The following is a 20109-nucleotide window of genomic DNA, read 5'->3' as shown; positions in this document are numbered from 1 at the left end:
TGGCCATGAGAGAAGTACTTTCAAAACTTGGATCTTCGCAACTTGTGATGTCTTGGTATCATGGATTCTAACAACTTATATCATTTGCTCTTATAACTTCAACTTTGATTTTTGAATTATTCTTTTCTATTGTTGCTTCTAAACCTAAAATGTCTTCATCTTTCTTCATAGATTTTGATGTCGCTCGCTTGTTGATGATGATAAGTTTCTACTGAGAGAGAGTCGCAATCCAGTAACTAAGACTACATTGTGAGGTTGCTTTGTCTTTCTGGCATTTCCTGACCTACTTGCCTTTCCATCATATATGGTTAGGTCCATCATGGTTACCCTCTAAAAGGAACAAGTTCTCTCCTGAATTTCAAGGATCTCAATGTCTTTTTCTCTAATGTCTCAAAAGGTTGTTATCCCTAGCATTCCAATTTCTATCTTTTCGGTGAGAAACAGTATGTAAACTTACCTAATCAGATACCACGTGACGCTAGAAGTTTCAAAAGTGCAACTAAAAAGTTCTTCCATACCCCCAAACTTAAATCTAACATTGTCCTCAATGTTCTAAAGATAAAATTAAAAGCATGAACAAGGAGAAACTGTTACCACTTGAAGCAAAAGAGTCAAGGAAAGATATTACTGTGTTGCATGAGCATGGGTTACCTCCCAAGAAGTGCTAAGTTTAAAGTCTTCAGCCAGACATTGGAAGAATTAGTCACCTCGTAGAACCATATAGCAGTAGCCGAAATAATTGTGGGTCATCTGGATCAAAAAGTGTTACCCACAAGAAGAGGAAACTGCAACAGACCAAGAAGATACTGAATATACCCTTGGTTAAGACAACTACATCTAGTTGTGGTTCAGGTTCAGGCTCTATAAAAGGGTCTAAATAAAAAGCTTTCATCGGTTGGATTTCCTCAAAGCTAAGATCCGGTTCAGGCATTAGAGTCTGGAAAAACTCAATTAAGAACTTAGAAGCACATAACAACAACCTGAATAATTGGGGATCCTCTAAGTCAATTATATTTGACTCACAAAGTTGACCATAATAATGGTCATTCTTAAGAAAATGTGTCGACCCTAATATCCTAAAGTAATTAGGTTTAGTCTCAAAACTTAAATACCGACACATCTGAAAATCATATGTTCCCACAATTAGAAGAAAAATTTTTGGTGGGAAAACAAAGTCAATCTTGGTATCATAGCCTGGGTTAACCACATCAACCATAGGATGGGTTTCTAACAACTGAGCTCTCCTATGGACACAACTAGGTTCAGGAAAAAGTGTATGAAGATAATCTTGTAAGATGGCTGAGGCACAAATTTCAAGTCCCGACTGAGGGATCTTTGTAAGAGATAAAGGTATGGCACAAGGAGAATGATAATCACCCCCAAACTTAGATTTTTGGGTATCTCTAGATAGACTAGCCACAATTTCATTAATTTCTAGATCGTTGGAATCCTGAAAATAGTCAATTGCTTCTTCTAGGTTATACTCAAGTGATGCATCCTCACTCATATTTAATAGCTCTACGAGTTCATTTTCTTCGTCTAAGACCATTGTTTCTAAATCGCTAGACTCTAAAACAGTATTCTCAAAATAAACTCGTTCCTCTAAACCATTATCGACTTCGTAATCAAAAGGAAATACTACATCATCTAAAGAAGTGGTATCTCTAATCAAATCCTCGTCCTTTTGAATATGTGAATAATCATTAAAATTATCGGGATTTGAACCAGAAATAACACTATCATCATAAAGTTCATTTAGAGTAACAAATTCCTGATCATTATGCCTACATATTTCAAATTATTCATCAACACTATCCACATCATAATAACATGAAAATGGTTGAACCTCATCTAAAGTAGTGTTACCAATTCTAACCTCGTCATCTTGATAAAAATTGTCCTTATTTTCACGGGTGATATAGGAAAGAATGTATTGGCAATCAAGAGTAATTCGAGTAGTTCTTTCTTCCGTCTCTAATTCAAGCCTACGTGTTGACTCAGCAAACTCACGTGTTGACTCAGTTAACTTACATGTTGACTCAAGTATCTTACGTACTTCATCTAGAGGAGAGGGATTATAAGAATCTTTCTCGTATGACCGTTGGGCATGTGGATAGTAATTGGGCTTACCATGGTATGACCCATAACCTTCAAAATTTTCGCGTTCCCAACCACTATTCACACTATGGTCATAAACAGAATAATGTTCATGTTGCTCAGTCGAATAATCATTATATTGGCTATACCAGTTCGACATCCTAACTGCAAGGGAATTCTAAACAAGCACAAAGAAGGCTGACTCGACCACAACAAGCCTATTTTATCTAGCAAACAAAAAGCATGATGGCTCCACTTAGATTGTTTCTAGACCAGCTTCTATTCTTTCGAAAAGGAACTCGTTACAATCTGAGCAAACCTCTCTGGAATCAATCCGAGTTAAAGTAAGTTGAATAGAGACGAGGGAAGCTGCGTGGAACTTTGATACCCAAGGTCTCACCGGCGTCACAAGGCGGCGTATTCAACTCACAGAAACCATCATGAACTTCAAAGTATGCTCAATAGAGCAACCAGTAGTTTTCAAACGACTTTCCTAATAATCTCGTTACCCTATCGGTCTCGTTCTAGTCCAAATTTTAAGGCTTAGGTTCGCATAGGTTACGTGTTCCTAAGGCGGGGAAGAAGGAAACAGTGATGAAATCCTAGTCCTTATCTTGATTTGGCCAGGCCTTGCCCTTTACTAGAAAATTAAATCCGATTTCAGGTCCTCAACATATATGCATACGAAATCATCTAGTAAACCCGCTGACAGGGGATCCGCGGGTGTTTAGAATTCTTACCTCCCGTTCCAGACGGGGGATGAACCGTTGAAGTCGACTCGGGCCACGACTCCTATGTCATGTACGAACCCGAGGGGCCTAGACGATATTGTAATCGTCGTCCTACCCTGCAAACAGTATATTTAAAAAAAAATTGTTTTTTTATAACCCTTCCATAGGGTTTAAAATTAAAATAATTGTCCCAAAGTCCAGATAAAGTCCAAAAGAAAAGAAATAAAAATAATAATATTTACAAAAAAATGGAAGGTCTCTAAAAAAAAATTCTCTCTCTCTTTTTTTTTAAATTTTTTCTTTCACTCTTTTTTTTTTGCTTTGTCTTTTTCCTTCTCTTTTAGCTTTAGTCTTTGATTCCAAGTCTTTAGTATCCAACTTCAAACCTGTAATACAAAGACACACCCAAAGAAACGTAAAAAGAACAAATGAAATAATAAAACCTAAAAATTCTACCTAAGCACAAATCCGCGTCGGCGGCGCCAAAAATTTGATTGATTTTCAAAGTTGTTGTAGTAGTAGAGTTCGTCTAAGACTTGTGAAGGTTCGAGTTTTAAATTTAATAAAAATAAATATACAAATAATGTTAACAATGGTGAGAGGTACTGGGACTAGGATTCCACCAAATAGTCAAATTCATGTGATTCACCTATTTATTCTATATCATTATAGCTCATTCAACAAGTATTTTGACTCTATTTCTTTGCCTAAGATAGATTCTTAAAATATTAATTGTAAATCTTAAGCATGGCATATCAAAAGAATTAATCCTAAGCATAAACCATCAAACGAAATGACAATTAATTAAGAAAAATCTTTTTTTTTTTAATTTTAATTTAATGCAAATAGTCAAATAAAGAATTAAATGAATTTACCGCATGATGAATTTTGGTTTCCTCCGTCGTCCCAGCGTGGGGTTTAACTTCTCATATTAATCACTTGATCAAAATACATGTCTGTTGCTCAAAAGTTGATTAAAATGATGAAAAGGTGTAAAACAGCAAAAGTACGACCCACAAAAAGCGTCCAAAAAGAACGATAAATAGTAATGGCCACAGACGCAGTATCTCTACGACCCACGACTGTGTGTCGTTCTCACTGTTGGAAAACGACTGTCCTGGAGAGTCTGTTCTTCGTGTTCTTGGTGTTCTTCATCAGCAGCAGCAGCAGAAAAATGGCAGCTCTGCAACTCGTGATTTCTTCATTCTGTAGCCTCCAAAACTTCCCCAAACTCTCTACACCCCTTCTATGATACCTCAAGACCCTTTTTATACACCTACAGCACAAGAAATCTCCTCCATAACTCGAGATAATCCTCTCTTTACTCGGGTGATAAAAAATATTTTCGGGAAGATTTGTTTCCCTGTTTTATGATTTTCACGCGTTCTCAGCTGTGTTTCTTTCCTTTTATACCTTCTTCACGCTCCAGAATATTGATTAAGTCTTCCAATCACGAGCAGTACACGTTTAAACTCGTGTAAGTTTGTGTTTATCCTCCAACTCACTGTTTGGATTAAACCAATTTATCCAGCCAAATTTGATCGAAACAAACACCCATACCAACTTTTTTATGACATATCACATCTACCCATGAAGTTTCAGCGATTGAATCGTACAAAAACTCCTCCAAAATCCGATCGAAAAATCTGCCTGTGAAAAGAAATATTTTTTCCTTCCAAAATATTTTTTTTAATTTGTGAAGAAGGTCACCCCTTATCCAGTGGTCACCCCTTATCCGTTGCTGGAGTCCGAATAACACATGTCCTTTGGGGTGCCTTAAGTAATTTTTCTGGGGTGTTTTTAGTCTCTATCCTGGGATTCCTTTAACACATTTCGGGGGTGTAAAACACCACTTTTCGAGCCAATTTCGCCGCAAGAGCTTATTTTTCCAAAAACATCTACAAAAACATAAAACACCATAATAAGTACGAAATCGAGTACTAACAATACAGAACATTGAGGACAAATTAGACACAAAAATGTGTCTATCAATGATGCATATCACCATAGTGTTATTGTCAAAGTTGTGATACAATTGAACTTTGATGTTGTGTAATAATACTATGACACTGTATAACAATGATTGAGAGCATTTGTTTTCTCATTGTTATAGCTACGGATCTTCAACAACTGTGATGTTGAACTTACAACCTTTAGGATCATGGAGTACTTGGAAGTGACGAAGATTTCGAGTCGCGTTGAAGATGCCAAGGAGATCAATCATGTGGATAAGAAGCTTATTTTTTATCTTTTTTGTAATCCATATGTATTGATAGTTTTGTCACTAAAATTGATAAAGGGGGGGTGGGGTGGGGTTGGAGGGGGGGGGGATTGTTAGAGCATTGCTCGGTCAAACTCGCATGCGTTTCTATCTCAAGCATGTTTGTGAATGTTAGTGATCAAAACTATAAGTGTTGATTTTTATCCTATTTGTAGATGTCTCGAACTAGGACATAGATAGTGTAGTTGAGCTTAAATCTCTCGACGTTCATCTCTTGAAGACGAAGAACTACTAAAGGGAGCTTGTGTAACTTCTTCGACAAAAGGTATGTGGAGACTTGAACTTATTTATCACTTGGAAAGTCTATTTCTACTATCTCCTATATTGAGACATAAGTCGTGTTACGATATAGTTTTCTGTATACACATTTGAGATTTCGAGCGGAGTATATCTCGCTTACATATTTATCGAAATATGTGTTGGTAAGCTTTCGATTCAACCAAGTTCATCTTATGTCATGAGAAAATGGTCGAGTAACATCTTACATGGTTTGTCTGATACAATCATTTGGTGGAAGACTTGGAAGGTTTCAATAATGATTATTTCAATATCTTGAAAATCAGTTTGATGCTAGTAATGTGTGAAAACGGCTATTAACATTATAGAAGAATGTTTCAATGATTGAAATAAAGAGTTGATGATATAACTATCTTTGGATATAAGCATATATAGTGTGTTCGCACATTAGTATATAAGTCCATAAACCGGAAGCCAAGAGTGTGCATATGTGTGTATACGGAATTGGTGAAGGAGACATCTTAATTATGCGTACCCGTACGCATACTGGCGAAAGTTCTCAAACCGAGAATATCTGCTGAGTTTGGTTTTGGAAAAACTCTTAACTAGTCACCTTAAGTATGCGTACCCGTACGCATACTGGTGCAAGTTTTTGAACCGAAAATTTCTGCTGAGTTTGGAAACTTTACAAACTCAAATCCGGTTGCTTAAGTACGCATAAACCGTACCCATACTTAAGGTGGTTACTTTGTCAAATCGTTCAAGTCCATGAACTTAAACATTTAAATCATAAGGAACGCAATCTTTGCAAACCGTGGCTATAATTGTCATGATTGATTCAAGTGAATCAAACCGATTTGTTTCAATTGTGTTTTGAACAATTGAACAACTCTTTAACTAGTTTCATTTGAGTCATATGAACTAGCTATGGTTAAGATGAATAAGGTTGATATGAGAGTAATAATATGGCTAACCTCAGTTAACTATTTGTGAACCAACATGGTGTACACGTTTAGGTACGGCTACATAAACCTAAATGAGGGTACATTTCATTTGTGTGTAACAAGCTATGTTCGATATAACGGTTGAAAGATATTAGCTTGGTTGAATCAGGTATTCCATATAACGGTGAATATTGAATGCTTTGTTACCAAGGTAACTTGGATTGCAAACCCTGATTTGAAAACTATATAAAGGAGAACTCTAGCAACTGGGAAACCTAATCCCCACACCTCCTGTGTGTTACTAGTTTCATAACTAGAATCCATTCTCCTTTAACCTTAGGTTTCTTCTCGAGACCCTGTAGGTTAACGACTTGAAGACTTCATTGGGATTGTGAAACCACAACCAACTATTATCTTTGTAGTTGCGTGATCTGATATTGTTGTTTCTATCGTGTTGAGTGCAATTGAAATAATTGGCTCGAGATTTTATATCTCCGATAGGCAAGATAGAAAAGTAATCACAAACAAACTTCGTCTCATCGTTTGTGATTCCACAATAACTTGTTTCTCTAGTCGATTAAGTTTATTGAGAGGTGATTGATAATACTAGGTTGTTCTTCGGGAATATAAGTCCGGTTTATCAATTGGTTCCTGTTCACCTTGATTTATCAAAAGACGGAACAAAAACTCTTGGGTATTTCTGTGGGAGACAGATTTATTCAATCCTATAGACTTTTCTGTGTGAGACAGATTTGTCTATCAAGTCTTCGACTTTGGGTCGTAGCAACTCTTAGTTGTGGGTGAGATCAGCTAAGGGAATCAAGTGCATAGTATCCTACTGGGATCAGAGACGTAAGGAGCGCAACTGTACCTTGAATCAGTGTGAGATTGATTAGAGTTCAACTACAGTCCAATCCGCAGTTAATTGGTAGTAGGCTAGTGTCTGTAGCGGCTTAATACAATGTGGTGTTCCATCTGGACTAGGTCCCGAGGTTTTTCTACATTTGCGGTTTTCTCGTTAACAAAATTCTAGTGTCTGTGTTATTTATTTTCCGCATTATATTTTGTTATATAATTGAAATATGACATGTTGTGCGTTAAGATCAATCAATTAGAATATCCAACCTTTGGTTGTTGATTTACATTGATTGACACTTGAACATTGGTCTTTGGTACCGTTCAAGTAATTCCTGTTATATTCAATCAGGCTCGCAGATTTCTATTTGCTGATTACGGATTGAATTAAGAGTTAGAGATATTAAACTCTTTGATATACTTTAATCTAGATTGAGTCTGACTGTCTAGTTGATTCTCTAGAAAGTGTATTGGAGTAAGTCCTCTCAGATTGCCAAACGAATTGTTGGGTGTGGTTGTTAGACCCCTGCATTTTCATTTTCATTGAAGCCGAATATAAGAATTTTTAAAAAGGAATGAACAAATCTCTAAAGCTAACCCTTAAATTGTAGATGTTTTCAAAAAGACAGTAAAACACAAAGCATATACACAAACATGATAGAGGAGTATATAATTGAAAAAACCAGAAAGTAAGAAGCGGAAAAACAAAAAGGATTGAAAAAAATGAAACGATTGGTGGTAGAAGAAGCTGACCTGATTGGTAAATTCACATAGGCTCCAACAAGAACATTGGCAATGAAGGAGTCTGAAAAGAAACAGGAGCCAAATCTTCGAGCTTGAATATTTAGGTCACACCTAGACCAACGATAACTTCAATTGTAAAGTCCTTCAACAGATCAACAAACTAAAATGGTTTTATGTAATTACTTATCTCTTTATGATGAAAGTCTTCTTCAAAATTTTGAATAGAAGATCCCAAATAAAATTGAGAAAACGAATATGATGCACTTCCACTTGAGACTTCAAAAAAACACAGAGACAGGCTATTTCTTCTTGTTAAGATTGAAAGGATTACTTATTTCAGGGATTTAAAGACTAGTAAATCTGATATTGATCTTCGATTTAGTCTAAACCTCCAACCCGGTATTCTTCTTGTAATGAATAAGATTGTTGCTTCAACGATTTAAGATTTAAAATTTTTAATCTAACCTCTTAAATTGAGATTTTCCTTTCAATTTGACATGAAACACCCAACTCAAAATTGACGTTTGTTCTTCGAACTAATAAGAACACCAATCAGGAACCACCGTCAGACTCCGTAGCCTCCATTCTTGTGTTTTGCCAAAAATCCTAGCTCCCACCAATCAGGCTTGATATGAAGAAAAGGGATAAATCCTGAAAATAGGATAAACAAAACATTCAAAGAATAAAATTATTAATCAAACATTCAAAACAGTTGAACAAATTAAATGAAGAGAAAGGAAAGGGAAATCCGAAAATTCGAAAAGGAAAAGATAATTCTAAGAATACGAGCGAAAATAAGATGAAAAAGCAGAGATTCAAACTATTAGGGTATAAAACATGAAGATGTAAGGTGATTTAGGACTTGAATCATGGACATGCATAGGATTTAGACGACAAAAATGGTGGGAATCGGTTGAAGGTGAGTCGAAACGGCGGTCGCCCGATTCGCATAGGATCTTTTATGCTAGCAGACATTCACCAACCGAATCGAAATACAACTTAAGCTAATTGGTCATGACATTATTCAAACTAGCTTGCGGCCCTGTAGAGGTATAAATGATTAATTTAAGCTCATGCAATTTTCTATATCTAAAGGATATATATTGGTTTATTTTCCACAATTAACATAACTATGGTTGAACGGGTTTTGTTATCTTTTGCACCCATGCACAAGATAATACCCAATCATTGCATTGGGAAAGTGAAAAAACAATTTAAAAATATGAGAGATGGTTCAACTTGTACTGAGAATGCAAAATAACATAGATTTACTAAACATGACTTATTGAGAATGAAGTTTTGCATTCTCCAATGGAAGTTAAAACCATCTCTCCTATTTTTTAAATTGCGTTTTCACTTTTCCAATGCAATGATTGGGTCGTGTTATCTTGTGCATTGGTGCACAAGATAACAAAACCCTGAACCCATGGTGATAAAAGGTTTTGTAAGTATGGGTTTTGTCAAATACATTTTCTTTGTGCCATTTGAATCCTAAGAATTGGTTTTTTTTCTTTAATATGAACATCCTATGTAGTTTTTATGCAGTTTTATTTTCTTTAATGTGACTATATTGCACCGACACGTCCGAACAACTTGTTATCAACAAAATAATTATTCTTAGTTTTAAATACTTGATTACTAATTAAGTAACAGTAACAATATGAAATAATGATTATGTCTTTCACGAATAATATTTGGATTTGGTTAAAAAGGAATAAATCACTACCATATTTAATTTATTTTTATTTTTTAAACCAATTTGAACCATTTATTGAGTGTCAGAAAGTGCCCAATCAGTGTTCATAAAGTGTCCAATGTCGAGTTTTACTGACATATGATGTGGTGTGTCTATCGAGTGTCGGGAAGTGTCAGCCGAGTGTCATGCCTGATCTTGTGTCTGACACGGTTATGGCATCTTTTTAGGCGAACTTGAGCCCGTGCAATTTTTATTTTTGAACATGAACTTGTCCGTGCAGTTTTTTAGATTTGGGATAGCTAATTCAGACTCGTGCATTCTTAGAACTTGAGCCCGTGCAATTTATTTATTTGAATATGAACTTGAACATGTGCAGCTTCTTAGATTTTGAATAACTAATTTAACCCATGCAATCTTTATATTTTGAAAATATTGAAGATTTTGAGAAAAACCCAAGATTAGAATTACAATAGGTAGGTAGGTAGCTAGCCTGATAACAAGCTGGGCACCGACACCTTTTTGAATAGCAAATCCATTTTCATGAAAAAGTGTACCTCCTATCTTGTAATCATCACGACTTTTGATATAATTTTTTAACCACTTCAAGAAACTAATTGATTCTTTGCTCAACTCACCCAAGGTCGAGAAAGTTAAAACACCAAACCCATAACCATACATAGAACACTTAGCTAAGTATTTATTGTGCTTACGTGTAGTATCTCGGGAGATAGCATGACCAAGTATAAAAGTAAGAATTCCCTATCAGTAAACAATAACATCGAAACAGACGTCCTGACCATTCTCCTATCAATAAACAAGAACGTTTGCGCGTCTCAAGCAGGTGTAAATTGGATAACGGATAATTATTTTTGTGTAAAATATCAATTTTATTAAATACATTTTATTTTTTGTTATTTTTTTATATTGTTTTTTAGTATTTATCACAATTGAATAACAGATAACTATGATAATTTTTCCCGTAAATATCGTTTTTATTAGATTCGTTTTTTTTTATTTTTATTTACGTAATTTTAGGAATTGAGATTTGGTAAAAATCTAAGGGGGCAACAACATCTAAGTCCTTATTGGTTTTTATTTTCTTTAATAAATTTCTATTGGTCTAAATTTTATGTAAAAGAGGACAAAGATTTTTATGTTTTTCTACATTTTTCCGGCGATTTCCTATTTGTCTAAATTCTATTAAAGTGGGGCCAGAAGCTCTGAGAATCAAGAGAATTCCCAACTTTCAACTAAAGTGGAGGAAAAACTCTAAAATCATAGAGATAACTAGGAGACTCAAGTTTTGAAAAACAAGACACCAAGTAAATTGATTATACTTAGCCTTTTTTCGATCATCAATCTCTGGAATATTATACTTAATCTTTTGTTGGACAACAATCTTCAAAATTTTCTTATTGTGAAATGACCTAGTATTCTTTTCCAACTAAATACTCTACATAATGGCTACTGAAATCATGCACCATATCTGAAATTGTTGCGTGGATTGCATGAAATATTCCAAGCCATTATAGGTTTTTGAATCCCAAACCTCCATATTTCTCCTTTCTTTAGAGTATCCCATTTGACCAACATTTTCTTGTTGCCTTTATTGTCATTCCAAAGAAAGTCTTTCATTAACCTCAAGCTTTAAAACAAAGAAAAAAAAAATTGCTAAGAAAATAAGTCATTAAATCCAAACGAGATACATTTATTCAGTGAGGAATGTTAGAATAGAATTGAACCATTCACCCTGCACTCTCTATTTGTTACAATGTTTAGCTGCAATATCAGCCATAGAATTAAGATTTCTCTTTAAAAATTCTACTCTAGAAAAAGTAAAATAGTGTCGAATCATTAAATTTTCCATGTGAAAATAACAAACAAATATTGTGAATAGTATTGGTTCTTACCTCCAAAACTCCCCAAAAAGCATTAAAACTATCTTTGACACACGTCGAGCAATCACTAAGGTTCATGTAAATCTCTGATAAAATCACAAACCCCAATCATATGTTGGTGCTTGCTCTAAATATTCTAATGCTTCGAGAAAACCAATTAAGACCACTGAGCTAGCATTTGGAAATAGACATTTTCCTAGTGTCCACAATACAAACACCCTTTCGAGCTTCTCATAATGGTTAGGGAACAAACATTGATTACCAAGTTCCCTGTTCTCCTTCATATTCCTAGCATAACGTTGTAAAAAACTTTCCAACCCAGCCACTTTTAACCCCATGCGCTTTTATTTGTCTATGTACTGGATTTCCTTCTAATTCATTTGAGTATAAAGGAAGTCTTTGTTTCCATCTACCTTCAGCTATCCAATTTTGTCTGTTAAATGGAAGTAAGATTCCTTCACAAGGAATTCCAGTTAACATGTACAAATCTAGCGGCGAAACTCCTATTAAGATGAATTATTCATAACTATAGTTTGTTGATTTTTATAAAACAAAATACATAATTTAAAAATGAAAGACATACAAAAAACTAACTTACCGCATTCAAAGTCCTTGAAAAAGAACGTGTTTGTAGTCTTCCACCATCTTTCTAATATAACTTGAACTCCTCGAGTCCTGTGATTTCTAGGTGGAATATGATATAAATGTATCCAAGGATATCTTCTAACTCTCTCTTGAACAACACGGGGAAGTAATTGAAAAATCACTTGTAACTCAGTCCGTCCACCTCTTAGATTTACCGAATTAACTCGCTCCTCATGATCAGATAGGTGATTAGAGAACATACCTTCATCGGCTACTTGTCTAACATTATTAAACTCATAATTTGTATCCACAACGAAACTTATTCCACTGGCTGAGGTATACATCCTTTGGCTTTTCTGTTTCTTTTTTTTTCTCTCGATATTTGTTTAAGAATTGATTGTGAAGGAAATAAGAGTTGAGAAGGAAACAGAAGAGTTGAGAAGGGAATTGTGAGGGCGGAATTGTGAAGGTGTGATATTTATAGGCGTTAGAATGTCACACGCTGGCGATATTGATTATAACGCCAACGACCTAGTTAATATCGAGCGTTATTCACTATATCGCCAGCAACAAAGACTTTATCGCTGGCGATATAGTCAATAACGCTTGCTAGAAAGTGTATCGCTAATCGGTTTTCCCATAATGATGCAATCCGTTTGGCATGCCACCTGATATGCCAAACAACATTTTTTTAACATGTGCGTAGGAATAGGCCTAATAACTGCCTATTTGATTAGCTAAGTAGCATGTCATGTCCATGCTAATTAGGAAGTGGGCAGAAAATTGAAAAAACCCTTTAGAAGGCAATTGGCATATGGAGTGGGGGTGGGGGCAGTTGCCCCTAGCTTATCTCCATATCCGGAATATCCATACCCGTATTATCATGTGGTTTGTCATTTAATGATGCACGCTTATATCGCCTTTTGTTTTGTTCCCAAATTTGTTTTTGTCACCACTTCTTGACTTTTCACTTTCACTTATCAAACCCATAAATATCCGATACATCCCATTCTACACCACTTTCACACAACACCCCACGATCTCCATCAAACAAACGCTCACACTAATCTCAATATAATCCTACGGCCAGTGCCTGATGTAAACAAACTTTTCACCTACTTCAATTACACTGTAGCACCATCATCAAAGGCACAGAATACGAACGTTAAGAGATAAATTTCAAAATTTCAAAATTCAAATTAAAGTAAAAGAAAAGAAGGCTCGGTTTTTCAGTACTTACATTAAATTGGTCTCTCTCTCTCTTTCTAAAATCACACACCAAATCCTCGAAATTTGTAGTCATTTTAGGGTTCAATACTCCCAGATTTTTCATTTTCTTCTCTGGGTTTCTCTTCAAATATCTGAAGAACCTCTCTGAATTGAATGGAAATTGAATGGTCTTTACTCTGTTTCAACCATCAAAGGAATGTGATATTACCATTATGAAGCAACAATCTATGTCAAAACATTCAAACCCTTTGTTTCTCAGGGGATTTTAAAATCTGGGTCTCCTTTAATTTCTTGATTCATCTTGTTATTCATTCAAGAAGCTCAAAGGTACTATTCCTCTGTTTTTAAGATGAGAGAAGTGAATAATTCAACAAAACCAACCAAGTTTGCTGATCAAAATCAGAATCCAACCAGAGGAGCCGGAGGAGTGAACCCTGTTTTAAAGAGTACAACGAATGCGTCGAAGCTCAAATCAGCATCATCATGGGGTTCTCAGATTGTTAAAGGGTTTTCAGCTGATAAGAAAACAAAAACTGCAACAACAACAACAATCCCCGCAAGGAGATTACCACTTTCAACATCAACTAACCGGACAACGTTGCCGCCGGCTAATCAATCTCGTGCAAAACGATCAATTCTCGGAGAATTTACATGTTCTGCACACCCATCTCAGGTTTATCCAGCTGAGAGACCTTCTTCTACTAAAGGATCTCATGATTTGTTTCTGGAATTAGATCATTTGAGGACCTTGTTAAAGGAATCAAAAGAAAGGGAACAGAATTTACAATCTGAGTTATCAGAACACAGGAAGAACCCTAAAGTTTCACATTTAGAGAAAGAGCTTGAATCCAAGCGGGTGGAGACTGATAATCTTGTGAAGAAAGTTGGATTATTGGAGACTGAGAGCAAGAGTTTGATTGAGCAATTGGTTTCTTTGTCTTCCATTGTTGAGAATCATGTGCAAGCTTCAAAGAAACAAGAAAATGTCAATTCCAAGTGTAATCTTGAGATGGAAGTTGTCGAATTGCGGAGATTGAATAAGGAATTACAGCTGCAGAAGAGGAATTTGAGTTGTCGATTATCCACTGCGGAGACTCGATTGGCTGCACTCGAAAATGTTTCTGAGGTATGGATTCTGAATTTCTAATTAGTCTCATTTGGTGCTTCAATTTTGGTGTTTTTCGTGTTCAATTTGATTTTGATTATGGATGTGCATTTGTTTGTTTGTAATTGCAATAGAGTGATGTTTTAGCTAAGGTGAAAGCCGAAGCGTCTACGTTAAGGGATACAAATGAGGATTTGTGTAAACAAGTAGAGGGTTTACAGATGAATAGGTTAACTGAGGTTGAAGAACTTGTCTACTTGAGATGGGTGAATTCTTGTTTGAGAAATGAATTGCAGAATTCAGGTTCCGAGAACCAGAATTCAGTTGAGGATGATGGTGAGAATGTTGCAGTCAGCAGCGGAGGATCATCTAGCAAAGATTTGTTTGAATTTAGTAGTGGGAAGAAGCTGCACTTGATGAAGAAGTTAAGAAAGTGGCCTAAGATTGGTGAGGATTTGTCGAATTTTGGGTTCCCACATCTTGCATTGGATAAAGACGCTGCGGATTTGTCAAGTCCGAGGCGGAGGCATTCGATAAGTGGATCGAAGTTGTTTGCGGATGATCAGTTTGTGCAAAACAAGAGAAGACAGTCAGATGGTTTTACTACTTGTGTTAAAGAAACTGAAAATGAAGAAGAATTGGGTGGTGGGCAGAGTCCTCGATTTTTCGAGAACTCACAGGAGATCAGTAGAATGACTGCTGCTTTAGATGTGGAGAAGCGAGCATTACGCATTCCAAATCCTCCTCCAAGGCCTTCATGTTCGATTTCCAGCAATGTAGTTAAAGAATTTACGACGGCATCAACTCTAATGGCACCAGCACCTCCACCACCCCCTCCACCTCCTCCAAAGCTCTTATCAATGAGAAGTAACACGAATGCGGTGCAAAGAGTTCCCCAAGTAGTTGAATTCTATCATTCACTTATGAAGAGGGAATCCAGAAAGGAGTCTGCTAGTGGTGGAGTTTGTGAGGCACATGACGTTTCGAATGCTCGTAGTAGCATGATTGATGAGATTGAGAATCGCTCCTCACATTTACTTGCTGTAAGTTACACTTTGGTTTTCCAATTTTGTGTTTTCGAATTGCTTGCAACTCTTAGATTTGGGTGTTTGGTGGTGCTAATTCATGGAATGATTGTGATATGTAGATTAAGGCAGATGTTGAGACTCAAGGTGAATTTGTGAACTCGTTGATCAGAGAGGTGAATGGGGCTGTGTACCAAGACATTGAAGATGTTGTTGCATTTGTAAAGTGGCTCGACGACGAGCTTTGCTTCCTTGTAAGTTCTACACCATATCTCCCTCAGCAATGCTTTTACTGAATGTTTAACGAGGTTTTTGTGCAACTATTTGCAATTCAATAGATTGCTTAGAAAATCGTCTTTGAAACAAGTCTTGCAATATCTTAAGTCTTAGTTTATATTTTGTTCTCTGTTAAGGTTGATGAAAGGGCAGTCCTGAAGCACTTTGAGTGGCCTGAGAAAAAAGCTGATACTTTGCGAGAAGCAGCTTTTGGGTACAGAGATCTTAAGAAGTTAGAATCCGAAGTTTCTAGCTATGTGGATGATCCTAGGCTTCCATGTGATACTGCATTAAAGAAGATGGTGGCTTTGTCAGAAAAGTATGACTTTGGATTACATGATTCGGAACTTTTCTTGCTTTAAATCTGTAGCTATAATCTTATATGGTGCAATTTTCTGGACTTCTTGTTTCTAGGATGGAGCGCAGTGTGCACAGTCTATCAAGGACGAGAGATGGGTTGATGCGTCACTGCAAAGAATATCAAATTCCCACAGATTGGATGCTGGACACTGGGATTATTAGCAAGATCAAATTTGGATCGGTGAAGTTAGCTAAGAAATACATGAAGAGAGTCGCCATGGAACTGTTAACAAAGAGAGCATCAGAGAAAGATCCAGCATTGGAGTACATGTTACTTCAGGGAGTCAGATTTGCTTTCCGAATTCATCAGGTAACTGTCATTTAACGAATGAGTTGGATATTTTTCTCGAGGAAATTGAATTTACTGCATGCTTACTAGTTAGTTTTGTTAATGCAGTTTGCAGGAGGGTTTGATGCAGAAACAATGCATGCATTTGAAGAGCTTCGAAACTTAGCAATGTCTGAAATACAAAAGTAAAAGGAAGAATGACAACAGATGGCTTACCATCTCAGTAAGCAATACAAATAGCAAGGGAATGGAATTAAAACTTAGTTTGGTGTCATAATGATGTTAAAGCTGAATGATTATGGACTATGTTCGTGTCCGGATCTATTTAATGTGTGGTGTTGGTATGTTTGTGTCTGTCAGTGGTTGTATCTCTGAGCTCGATTCGTTGTATCACTATGATGGAGCTGTGAAGAGCTAAAAGTTTTGATGAAATTATAGGATATGTAAAGGAAACTATTAATGGAAATGTTGAGTTGATGTGTGGAAGAAGATCGATTAAGTCATATTTTCAGTTTTCTTCTTATAATTCAACCCGATGTTTTCATCTTGAACAGCATTTGCAAGTAATATGTTCATACAGACATCGATGTCGCTGGATTTTTACCCTTGAGCGATCCAAAGAAGTTGATCCGGGAGTCGAGAAGTTGGCTTTACACGTCTGTTTGTGAGAAGTTACTTTGCATTCCAAATAATATGATGAGCCACATATATGTTCCTTGGGTCTTGGCATGATTGCCTCCATTGCCCAGTAATTTAGTTGGTACACAGCAGTAGAGAATTTCGTTATAAGCTACTTCCTTGACCATAATCGACTCCACAAAAATATTTGCCAATATCCGCCTCTTGGATTCGATGATAATGTCCTTGGAGAGAATTGCTCTCCAGGATTTGATTATATATCCAATAATAATATCTTTGGGAATTACAAATAGTCAAGTCGGAGATTATTCTCCTTATTCTAAATACAGTAAGAAGATAATATTCTATTACACCCCCTTAGTCTGAGCGGGAGAGGAGCAAACACTAAGACTAGACCGAAAATGAACAAATAGCTGACGAGATAGCTCCTTGGTGAAGATGTCAGCATACTGGTTTTCAGAGGGGATGTGAAGAACATGAATGTCACCAATACGAACGCGTTCACGTACAAAGTTTATATCAATTTCCACATGCTTGGTGCGCTGATGTTGAAGAGGGTCTCCAGACATATAAATCGCACTCACATTATCACAATGTACGATAGTAGCACGTCGTAGAGGAAGATGAAGCTCTAGAAGGAGTTTGCGAAGCCATGTAGTTTCAGCGACAACATTTGCTACCCCCGGTATTCAGCTTCAGCACTGGATCGAGAAACTGTTGCCTGACGTTTGGATGACCAGGACACGAGGTTGTCACCAAGAAAGACACAGTAACCCGAAGTCGATCGACGAGAATCAGGACATCCTGCCCAATCAGCATCAGAGTATGCCGTTAATCCAGAAGTAGTGGAGACCGAGACAATCAAACCGTGATAAATTGTGCCCTGAAGATAGCGAATGATCCGCTTAAGGGCCTGCATGTGAGGCTCTCGAGGGTCATGCATGAATAAGCATACCTGTTGAACTGCGTAAGATATGTATGGCCTGGTGAATGTGAGATACTGTAAAGCTCCAGCTAGGCTTATGTATAGAGTAGGATCCTTAATCGCAGGACCTGAAGTAGCACTGAGCTTGGAGTAGGTGTCGACCGGAGTAGCCACTGGGTTACATTTTGTCATAGAGGCACGAGCAATGATATCTTGAGCATATAAAGACTGAGACAAATATAACCCTCAAGATGATCGAGAGACAGTAATACCCAGAAAATAATGTAGCGGTCCAAGGTCAGACATGGCAAATTCTCGTTTCATCAAATCAATGAAGAGGTGTAGGAGAGTATTGTTAGAGGCAGTCAAAACAATATCATCAACATATAGCAGTAAATATGTCGTATCTGAACCGGATTGATAAACAAAGAGAGATGGATCACACACACTACCACGAAAACCACAATTAGTAATAAACTTGGCAAACCTCTGAAACCACGCCCGAGGAGCATGCTTGAGACCATATAGGGATCTGCGTAGTCGACATAAGTAATCAGGGTGATCAGGGTCAACAAATCCCGGAGGCTGATGCATATAAACTGTCTCCGTCAGATCACCATGGAGAAAAGCATTCTTGACATCTAGCTGATGAATTGGCCAAGAACACGAAGTAGCAATAGTAAGAACAGTAAGAATAGTAACAGGTTTGACAACCGGACTAAACGTTTCAAAACAATCAACCCCAAACTGTTGAGATTTACCATTAGCAACAAGATGGGCCTTGTATCGCTGCAAAGAACCATCAGCATTAAATTTGTGGCGAAATAGCCACATGGAACGAATGACATGAGCATCACGTGGTCTTGGTACAAGTTCCCACGTATTAGTTTTCAACATAGCATTGTACTCATCTTTCATGGCGACATTCCAATTTATATCCCTAAGAGCATACAAGTGAGAGCGAGGAATTGGGGAGATATGGCGTAAAGTTTGGACATGAAGATTGAGTCGGTGGATTGGTTTGTAAATGCCACGGGAATCTCTAGTTACAGGACGAGAAGTAGTAGGAGGTGGAGGTGTGGAAACAATATTGGGTGGAGGGACAGTATTGGGTGGATTTGCAGTAACGGTGGAAGGAGCAGGTTGTGGTGTAAGAGGGACAGTAGGTGTCGGAATGCTGTCTGCAGCTGTTGAGACAGTGCAGTGAGGAGCAGACGCAGAAGTGGACCGGAGTGGGGACAGAGAGGGAAGTTGAACAGACGCTGGAGGAGTAGGTGTTTGGACGGACGTAGAAATGGACAAATGGGGAGTGGTGGTTCGGTCTGACAGAGAGGGAAGTTGAACAGACGCTGGAAATGTCGCAGAAGTGGACAGAAGTGGGGACTGACGTGGAGGAGAAGTAGAAGTGGACAGACGTGAACTAGTGGAGATGTTTGAGTGTCGCAGAGAAGGGAAGGTGAAAAGACGTGGAGAAGGTGAATGGACGGATGTGGTGGCTGGAGTTTGTTGGGGGTTCTGAGTTGTTATGTCAGAAGAGGAGCTGGACCGACGGTGAGGAGGAGTGTACGGTCCAGGTAAGGTGGTAGTTGGTTGAAGTGTGGAAGTTTTAGTAGATGGGTAAGATAGATTATAGGAAGGATGAATGAGATGGGAAGGGGGAGACTCGTCATTAGAAGAAGTATTTGGATGGAGATTTGTGAAGGGAAATACATTTTCATCAAAAGTTACATGATGAGAGATAATTATTTTGTTTGTGGTAAGATCAATGCAGCGGTACCCACGGTGGTTGGGAGGAAAACCAAGAAAGACACATCTAGTGGAACGAGGGGCAAGTTTATGAGGAGTTGTGGATGAGAGATTGGGATAGCAAAGGAAACCAAAGATACTAAGATGTTCGTACGTTGGTTGTCGTTGATAAAGAATAGACACCGGTAAGTGAAAATTAAGGACTTTGGTGGGTAGAAGATTATGTAGATAGACTGCCATATGAAGAGAGTAGACCCAATATTTGGGGGGAACGGAAGCGTGAGACATAAGAGTTCGGGTAATATCATTGACACGGCGTATCATGCGTTCGGCCTTGACATTTTGGGATGAAGTTTGGGGGCAAGAGAAACGAAAAACAAGACCATTGTCACGAGCAAAGGTATGGAAGGAAGAGTTGTCAATTCACAGCCCATGTCACATTGAAA

The 20109-nt window shown here is 37.3% G+C and overlaps 2 protein-coding genes across 2 annotated transcripts; one reads left to right on the top strand and one right to left on the bottom strand.

The window, feature by feature from the left end:
- The first annotated feature begins 13359 nt into the window (after positions 1 to 13359).
- On the top strand, positions 13360 to 16833 carry LOC113335686 (protein CHUP1, chloroplastic-like). The gene is made up of 6 exons (XM_026581708.1): positions 13360 to 14424; positions 14538 to 15446; positions 15551 to 15682; positions 15842 to 16023; positions 16119 to 16374; positions 16462 to 16833. Exons 1-6 carry the CDS (start codon positions 13648 to 13650, stop codon positions 16540 to 16542), a joined length of 2337 nt encoding a protein of 778 aa, XP_026437493.1. The 5' UTR covers positions 13360 to 13647; the 3' UTR covers positions 16543 to 16833.
- An 835-nt stretch (positions 16834 to 17668) lies between these two features.
- Positions 17669 to 18109, bottom strand: LOC113358680 (uncharacterized mitochondrial protein AtMg00810-like). The gene has a single exon (XM_026602311.1). The coding sequence runs from the start codon at positions 18107 to 18109 to the stop codon at positions 17669 to 17671; it is 441 nt and encodes a 146-aa protein (XP_026458096.1).
- Positions 18110 to 20109: the final 2000 nt, after the last annotated feature.

The sequence above is a fragment of the Papaver somniferum genome, chromosome 1, assembly GCF_003573695.1.
Source record: "Papaver somniferum cultivar HN1 chromosome 1, ASM357369v1, whole genome shotgun sequence".
Classification (NCBI taxonomy): domain Eukaryota; kingdom Viridiplantae; phylum Streptophyta; class Magnoliopsida; order Ranunculales; family Papaveraceae; genus Papaver; species Papaver somniferum.
The sequence above is the reverse complement of the archived record's forward strand: the minus strand, read 5'-3'. Positions and strand labels throughout refer to the sequence as shown.